The sequence below is a fragment of the Diospyros lotus genome, chromosome 5, assembly GCF_014633365.1.
Source record: "Diospyros lotus cultivar Yz01 chromosome 5, ASM1463336v1, whole genome shotgun sequence".
NCBI classification, from domain to species: Eukaryota; Viridiplantae; Streptophyta; class Magnoliopsida; order Ericales; family Ebenaceae; genus Diospyros; species Diospyros lotus.
In genome coordinates this window covers 4,089,443-4,098,675 of record NC_068342.1, presented here as the reverse complement: position 1 = coordinate 4,098,675, position 9,233 = coordinate 4,089,443, and the positions used below count along the sequence as shown (strand labels likewise).

Sequence of the window (9,233 nt, the reverse complement as noted above, 5' to 3'; positions counted from 1 at the left end):
GATTGTACATTTAGCATGATTTTTCGTTCTAATTTGCCCTTATTTTTTTTGATTAACGCACTGTGACGGGTGCCCGATGTTCGGTCTTATAATTTTAGTAGGAGAGGTAAATTAAAAAATTTAGAAGATAAGTTTTGACTTCTAGCACAAATGCAAATATGAGGATGATAAACATTTTTTATTTTTCAGTATCGCTTATTATTTGTTGAACTATCTCCTGATCAGAACTCAAACACGAAACTTAAGGCCCAAAAAATAATACCTCGACCACCTTCTCCCTTTGCCAGTTAATATAGGTCTGGGGGTTAATTTGGTAGGCACTGCGATATATGTAGGGTAGTCTCTCACTGTCCTTGATTTTTTTTTTTTTCATTTTAATACCTTATACCCATTTCTTTGTCGGGCCGTACGCTTTTAAATATATTAAGATTTGAAGTTGTTTAATGAAATATGGTAGATAAAGTCGTCCAATCTTAAATACGTTCAGATTTAGAGTTGTCTAGTTTTTATTAAAAGATTTAAAACATATAAGTTAGAGACTCATACTGATAAAGGTAGATTTATGAAATATTATAAAAATTATTTAAGACATTACTTTTTATTTTCCTAGCAATCAAATAGTCTTGTTCAATAAAATGTTACATTATTGCAAAAATAGTTTGTTCAGTAAGATGGCATCAACAATAAAATAAATTTGGAATAGTCGTATCTCGAGTCACAAATCCAATCCAAATAGAATATAGAGTCAGTTGATACGTCAAATAGTATCTATGAGACATTTTATAAGTTGAGTAGAGTAACTCATCCTCCAAATAGATATGAATTTATTACGTAGATATATCTAATTTTTTAATTTATTAATTTTAAAACCAATTGTTATAAGCAGCTAGAAAAAAACATTTTCTAGAGTTTTTTTGCTCTAATTTGTAATTAAATATTAAAAAAATAAAAATTTAATATTTTTAATTATTTGAATTTATATTATAAATTGAGAAACCCTAAAAAGTATGTTTTCTAAACTTTTTAGAAATAAATGCTATTATTGTCTTTTAAAATATAAAATATTAAAGTATATTTAATTACAAAATTAAATTACAAATTAACAAATATTTTATACAAGGGAACGAGCCAATAGTCTTTACGATTAACTGACAAGTTAATGTTAAACTAAATCAAATTAATTACTTTAATTTCTATATATTTAAGTTCATAATTAGATTAATTTTTCCAAAAGATTAAGAATCTCAATTCAATTTGATTTTAGAAAAAAAAAAGTGAATTAAAAATTGAACCGAATCCAAAAATAATTGAACCCGATGGAGCCGTGAAATTTTGATATTTAGGGCAAAAGGCTTAAAGGCTTGCCTCCTCCCCAACCGAGCTCTAACTTTTGGTTCTTCTGTGTGCCAATGCTAAACTCAATTGATCTCGTCTCTGAGTCGAAGTAAGATAGCACTATTTGCTTGCTTTAATAAACTATGATCTGCTTATTGTATTGTACTATTCGCTTTGCTGATAATAATAAGATAATAATTTCAACTTCTTTGTAGATTGATGAAATTAGTGTTTGAGTAACCTGTCTTACTTTTTGTAAATAAATCAATGTTAAAAAACGCATTAGGCGTTAGTCGGACGGCAGGCTGATATATAGCACCTAAGTGGCGACTAGATCAACAACAAGCAGCAAGTTGCTGCTACTTACTGCAGTGAGCCACTGCAGCGAGCAGCTACAACATGCAGCAAGGAGCATCAAGCAATAAAAACCAAAGAACAATGTTTTTTACTTTTTTACCAGAGGCGGAGGAAAATGAATACATACTGGAGGAAGACGAGATTGATGACAAGAGAAGACAGCCAATAGATGAGATCAATGGCAACGAGAGAGAACGATTAACAGACGAGATCGACGACGGCAACGAACGACCAAGAGACGAGATCGGTAGCAAGAGAGAAAGAGAGACGACTCGCGATGAACAACCAGAAAGAGAAAATGAATGGGGAAATACATCGGCCCAAGATGTGCACGTCCTAGACGACCCAGGTCGCGCGCGACCCAGGCAATTATGAGCTACTTGGGCGGGCTAGGCGTCGTCGTGGCCCGATTAATCGAGCCTGGAGACTAGAGGTGCCAAACAGCCCTTAATCGCTACGACCAGTGGTCGCCTAACACCTAGGCCAAATTTTTGAACACTGAAATAAATGACTTATGTTTATTTCGGCCCAAAAATGGAATAATCGGATGGAGGGCTTGAGGCAACGGCAATCTGTATGGCAGGACCAACAAGCACTCCGACGCTAAAGTAAGTAAGAATTCAAAGTAACAGAGTTTATATAGATTGGAAAGGAACATATCTTGGCCGGTGGCTGACTAACTTATATAGAGAAGGGAATGGTCTCTTGCGTGTCACCGATTATTGCAAGTGAGTAAAGAGTCAATAATCTCAAGGCAGTTGAGGTATGTCGTGGGTGTAGGTGATTTGGGTATGGCATTGATAAGATGGGAAATGTTGATGAGATAAACCCTAAGGACTAGACCTAGTATCGAATTATGGGCTTACCATTGGGCCGAGTCCAATAAGACTAGTATGATCCAACTTCATCTTGCTTGCTTACTAATACTAAGAATAAGTGAATTTGGCGAACAACACTCGAAGATTGCCTAAATTTTGTTGTTGATAAAACAAAAGAAAACTATCTCAAATTGGTGAAATTTGAAAATCGAAACGAACCAATCACTTTGCTAGAAGATCATCTAAATTTTGTTTTTGGTTTTTTAATTTGACTCTATTTAAAATTAAAATAAATTAAAAAATTCATATTTAAATGATATAGACATAAAATATATTTTAAAAATTACCTATATATATATATATATATATATGAATGTGGATTGTAATCGAACTTTTCCGTCACTTTCGGACAAATTACTGTCAACATGGGTAAACCCCGAAAAGTTCTGGGGCAGCCATGTAATTTCATGCTTCTGTCTTGTCCATCTGAGGGTTTGTCAACTTTGTTTAACAGAGTTCCAATTTTTTATTGCAAATTTTAATTCTGATTTATATTATTTCTCATTCGATTTAATATTTAGAAAAAAAAAAAGAAGAAAGAAAGAAATATGCTGCATGTAACTTTAACTTGTTTAAAAAACCTTTTAATTTGTATATTGTGTAATTTTAATTTGTTTTAAAATGACAAATAAGAAGTCATCGGATGACATAAAAATTTAACAAATATAATGAAAAATACTTTTATCTAAAATATTTTTCATATTTCATTTTTTTTATTAATATTTTAATTAATAAATATTAATTTAATAGATCTTCTTATTTCATGCACTTAAAAGGCACATAATAAAAGAACCATTTTATGATTTACACAATTTTTGCTTTGAAAATGAGAAACTAAAAATTAAAACGGGGGTGCCAATAACAATTTTTCGGGGGTCTCTTTGTATTATGCATATTTATATGTATACTTATCTAATAAAAAGGAAAAAAAAAAAAGAATTGAGGTTATGTGTTAGTTAATTTTCATTTATTTAGATGTTAAATTAATTCGTTGGTGTTTTCTTTTTTTTGGAATTTATGGCATTAAATTTAATTGGATTGAAATTGATTTTGTTCTTAGTTTGTTTTTGGGTGGTTTTAATTTATATTTTAATCTAATTAATGGAAATCTATCTTAAAACAACCGCTTGATTCAAATTAATTAACCTTGATACCATTTGACACCATCCACCGTGAATTTTACTAAAGATGTATTTGATTGCAAATATGAAAAGAAAATAAGTTCTAAGCAATTCAATTGTCTATTATTTACATAAAAATTATCAATTGAGAATGTTTGATTGATTTAATTTTCAACCTAGAAATTGTCATACTTTTTAATTTTTGATGTTTGATTATAATTTTATTTTCTATAAATTCCTTTCCCAAACCCACTCTCGTCTCTTCCCTGCCTCCCCTCATCTCTCTCTATCTCCATCATCCCTCCCAAACCCATATCTTTTCTTTTCCTCCCCTCATTGCCATTACCATTTTTGTTGGTCATCGTTGCCATCGCTATCACTGCCATATTTGTTGCCCATCGCCTCTACCAATCTTCATTGTGATCGTTGTTGCTGCCATCTTCGTTGCCTGTCGTTGCTACCATCCCCCCAATGGTCGTTGCAATCGCCGATGACCAATTTTTACTGCTCTACATTGGTGGGCAATGATGGAAGATAAAACAACTGTGTGGTGGGTGAGTTTTCCATTTCCATGGAAAATCAAATCTAACCCCTCCATAAGAAAACCAATTCCATCAAAAGTGAGAAAAGATGGTCACGTAATCATAAGTGGGAAAATATTTTTCATGAAAAATAATTATTTTTATTTTTCAAGAAAAAGATGACCAATCAAACACTCTAATAGGTGCCAATTGAAGATAGGTCTTACACATGTAAGACCAAATAATTAATATACCCCAACAAGATTCGATTATTGTGACATTTTGCATGGTATGTGACATAAGTTGTAAAATTATTACAAAATACATGAGAAAGATAAAAATATTAGGTATTGTTCTCTTTATGTTTTTAGACTATTTTTAATTTTTAAAAATAGTAAAAATATATTTATTTTCATAATTTTAAAAACATATTTTTGAAAATAAAAAAAAAATTATAAAAAAAACCCAAAACCACAAAAATTCATTTTGATTGTTTTAATCACAAATACGCTCAAAATTTTTAAAATGCAGAAAATACTGCAAACAAAAAGAACATGTTTTCAACAATCTCAAAATAAATACTCAAAATATAAAATTGAAAATAAGTTTAAAACTTAAAATTAAAAATTAAAACACGAAGAGAACAATAACTTAGGGCCTATTCTCTTTGTCGTTTTCGAGTCGTTTTCTATTTTCAATTTTTCAAAACACTCAAAACGTGTTCTCTTTATTATTTTAAAAAACGCATTTTCAAAAAAAAAAATAAAAATTGTAAAGGAAATCCAAAACAACAAAATATTGTTTTAAATGTTTTCAGTGAAAACACACCCAAAAATCAAAAACGCTAGAGAGAACCCCCCACCCCCTACAATCTCACCTCTGCTCTCTCATCTCTTTTCTCTCTCTCTCTCTCTTTCTCTCATCTTTTCTCTCTCTCTTTCTCAAGCCTCGGCCAAACACAACCATCATTGTCGTGCCACTGCCTAGATCCACCATCGCAATCACCCAGTAGCGCCTACCACTGCCATTATCTCTTCCACTGCATATCACCACCGCACCACCGCCTAGATCCGCTATCGCCACCGCCTAGATCGATCCGCCATCGCAATCGCCCAGCAACCCCTACCACTACCATTATCTCTTCCACCGCCTATCACCTCCGCGCCATCGTCAAGATCCATCATCACCACCATCGCCTATCGCCTAGATCTGCCATCGCGACCGCCTAGATCCGCCATTGCCGTCTAGATCCACCATGCCAAGATTTGCATCAACGCCATTGATTCTTCCTCTTGCCTTCTGCCATTTCTTGCCTTTGCCATTTTTTTTTTCAATTATATTTTTATAATTTTGGATAAATTAATATTTATTATTTATAATTTTTTTAATATTAATGTTATGGGTAATTTAAATCTCAAAATTAATGTGAGATTTTAATTTGTAGGTAAAAATAAATTTATCATGAATTAAAATATTATAAAATAAATGTTTATAATTTTAAATTAAATTTATTAACTAAAATATTATAAAATATTTTTTTTTCAAAATTTCAAAGTAAACTAGTTTTCTAATTTTCTATTTTAAGAAATAATTTTTTAAAATAATAAAAAAAACGTATTTTCAAAAATCTCAAAACACAAAACTCAAAATGAATTCAAAACTCAAAATATAAAACTGAAACACAAAGAGAACACCACCTTAAATTTTTTATTTGGTTGTTTTTCTATAAAATCAAACTAATATATATATATATACATATAAATGATAAATTAGAATTATAAGTAGGTGTGTATAGTAAACTAAACTTGATTATATATATATATATAAAGAGAGTCGTCGGTGACACTGAATATATCATATAGAGAGAGAGAGAGAGAGAGAGAGAGCAATCTACATAAGATAAGACAAATAATATGTCAATAAGGTACTCTCAATTGGCCATGCCAGGCAAAGCGCAAAAACGAAGAAGTAAACTCTCCAAAACCAAACCCGCAAGCAAAGCATGTATCTAGAACTTGAAGCCAGCAATTCTTGCGACGTCGCGTGCTCTCGCCGCTACATACCTTAACTACTCGAGGCGGGTTTCCGGCGGTGGCGGGTGGTTTTCCGGGGAGTCAAGCTGTTTTGCTTGACTGTACAAACTGTTGAGGTGGTGGAAGTAAGGGCAGGTCCTGGATCCGGGCGACCTCTTCTTGTTCACATCCTTTGTCTTTCTGAAATACTTATTCATGTTCTCCCACTTCTCCTTGCACCTCTTCGCGCTTCTCTTGTATCCCATCTCCATCATCTTCTGCGAGATTCTCTCCCAAAGAGGAGGCCCCCCGCCGCCGCCGCCGCCGCCCTTCGCTTCTTCCTTTGCATCTTGATCGCCACCGCTGCTGAGCAGGTTGCACCGTATGTTGATCAACGCAAACACTTCTTCTCTCGGCCACCTCTTGCCATTGCCTTCTGATCTTTCGTTCTCAGTTGAATCAAGGTTCTGATCGATATTCGGAGGCGAAGAAGATGGAGTTACTACTATTTCTTGCCGGTTTCCTGCAATGGCGGGCCTAGTGTTTAGGCATTCGTCGCTCGAGGAAGTGGATTGCACATTTGCCTGGAGATTAGGGTTTGGGTCGGCAGTGAGTGAGGTTGATGTTACATTAGGGTTTTGAGGCTGAATTAGAGAAGACGAAGTGGAGGAAAACGAAGCACTCGAGACATTGGCGAGGTTTTCAGAGATTAGGTCGACGTCGATGGAATTGGAATGCGATCCAAGAAGAAGCTTGTTCAAGAACTCGATGAGTTTGATCTGCCTATCGCCGGCAATGGCTCGTTCTTGCGCTCTGGTTTCAATCTCCTTGTTCATCCTCTCCATCTCCTGCTGCTTCCGAGCTTCCTCTCTCGCAATCTCCTCTTCATCTTTCTTCATCATCTCCTCAATCACCTTCTTGTGCAATTCTTCCTGCCGAGCTATCATCTGGTTCACAATCTCCTCGCAGAAGCCCTTCAACCTCTCCAACTTCCGCCGCCTCTTTCGCTTCTTCTCTCTGTGTTTCCACTCGTTTTCCACTTCGTTTCTCGAGTCTCCTTCCACGCTAACATGCGCCACTTCCTGGTCCACTTCTTCGGCTGGAAGCTTAAACTTCTCCACAATATTAATCTGGGCTTTCTCGGTCAACGCATGAGGGTTGACGTTCTCGCCATGGCAAAGCTCTTCAAGCTCGCTGAGAAACCTGTAGCTTTTGCTGTAGCCCGCCATGTTGCTGAAATGCCTGCTCTCCTCTGCAAATTTCTCCTTGCACGTCTCAGCGCTTCTTTTAAACCCAACCTCTGCAAGTTTCCTGCACCATCCATTGATGAAATAAAATCAAATCGCCAATCTATCACCATTAATTCTCTGTAACATTAAACTCTTCCATCTCTTCACAACGAACAGAAAAGACCCAATTATGTACATTCATTAGTATTAATAATTAATTCAGACAGTCACATCTGGAAGCCAGTGAGGATGCAGATGATCAAAACCCGCGTTGGCTTCAGAATTTTAGGTGAAACCCAAAATTTATTGACTAGATGGAAGCGACGAATGGACCACGATTATGTATACCCAGAAACATGTTCCCAGGTGAAATCAGGAAACCATCTCTCCATGGCGGATCGGATCCTCAACAGCGCAAGAACCTCATCGTGAGACCACGGCCGGATTTGCTCCGATATGGATCTCGAGCTTTGGAGCTGGAAACCTGTCTGGAGCAAGGCGTTTGATTGTTTATCTTCATGGTGGTGCAATTGGGGAAGGAGGTGGGCATTGGGCTGCTGCTGCAACTGGAGCACCGGTGAGAAGGGAACTGGATCGTCGAAGCCGGCCGGGAAGGCGGACGGCGAGGCGTGAAGAAGCGGGAAGGGGAGAGGAACAGGAGAAGACGTCGGCGGCGGCGGCGGCGGCTGAGGAGAAGACGAGCTGGCTATGAATTGGTAGAACTGCTCGGCGGGGACTCCATCAAACATGTTGATGTTGGTAGCTAGCAAATTCGCCTCTCTGCGGTACTCGCCAGCTAGCTCTCAGAGCTCTCTCTCTCTCTCTCACTCACTTTTCTTTCTAGCTCTGTATCCGTCCGGTTTGGGTCTGTAATGGTGATGGAGGCAAAGGACTTTGTCCGGTTCTGGCAGCGAGACCCCACCGTTTTTAAATGGAGTGAAGGTACAGTGCAATCAGTGGGCAGGCTTGTCAGAGACTGTATATGGCGCGTGATTTGCACGTGCCTGAGGTACACGTGGGGTTTGCTGTGTAGGGGGAATTAATTATTATTATTATTCTTTTTTTTTTTTGCGGGGGTTCGGGTCGGGGAGGGGAGGAGGCCCTCGGGGCCTTAGAATCCTATGCAGTGGCTGATGCCGATGATGGTGTAAGTAATTAACGGCAACAGATTTCAGGGACACGTGAACTGCTGCAGACACTGGGACCGTTTAGTTTATTCAAGGGACTTGCTCCTCTGCTCCGCGCCTTTTAACGTTGCTCCGTTACAGATATTTATTCCGGTTATGCACTTGTCATGGCCGTAGACTTTACTAAGCTAATTGTGTCTCACTTGGCCCTTCTTGCGATGTCTAAGTCACCATTTTTTCAGAAATGCTTCCCCCTTGTGACTTTCATGCCATGCCTCTAGAACTATTAAGTGACTCAACAAAGTAAAACTAGAGAAAAATGGAGATTTATATATAGAAAATTTCAAAACTCTATTAAATATGAAATGAATATAATGGAGAAAAGTCTCAATTTTTGTTAATGTCTTTATAAAAAATTTATTGAATATGAAACGAATACAAAAGATTAGAATACTCCCCCCTAATCTTTCTCCATCCGGATAACTTTGGAATCTTTTAGATTTTGCACCACAATCTTCCAAACAACTTTCAAGTAGCAAATTTTATTTTATTGTCTTATGTGATACCGTGACAGATATTTATTTAGAGAGATATTATCACATAAATCGTGTCATACAATTTATTGTCATGTCTTTATAATTAATATTTATATT

General features: G+C 36.3%; 1 protein-coding gene across 1 annotated transcript; it reads right to left on the bottom strand.

The window, feature by feature from the left end:
• Positions 1-6,126: 6,126 nt before the first annotated feature.
• LOC127802898 (trihelix transcription factor GTL2) lies at positions 6,127-8,289 on the bottom strand. Its single transcript, XM_052338976.1, has 2 exons — positions 7,802-8,289; positions 6,127-7,535 (listed from the first exon to the last, which is right to left on the bottom strand). Exons 1-2 carry the CDS (start codon positions 8,200-8,202, stop codon positions 6,281-6,283), a joined length of 1,656 nt encoding a protein of 551 aa, XP_052194936.1. The 5' UTR covers positions 8,203-8,289; the 3' UTR covers positions 6,127-6,280.
• Positions 8,290-9,233: the final 944 nt, after the last annotated feature.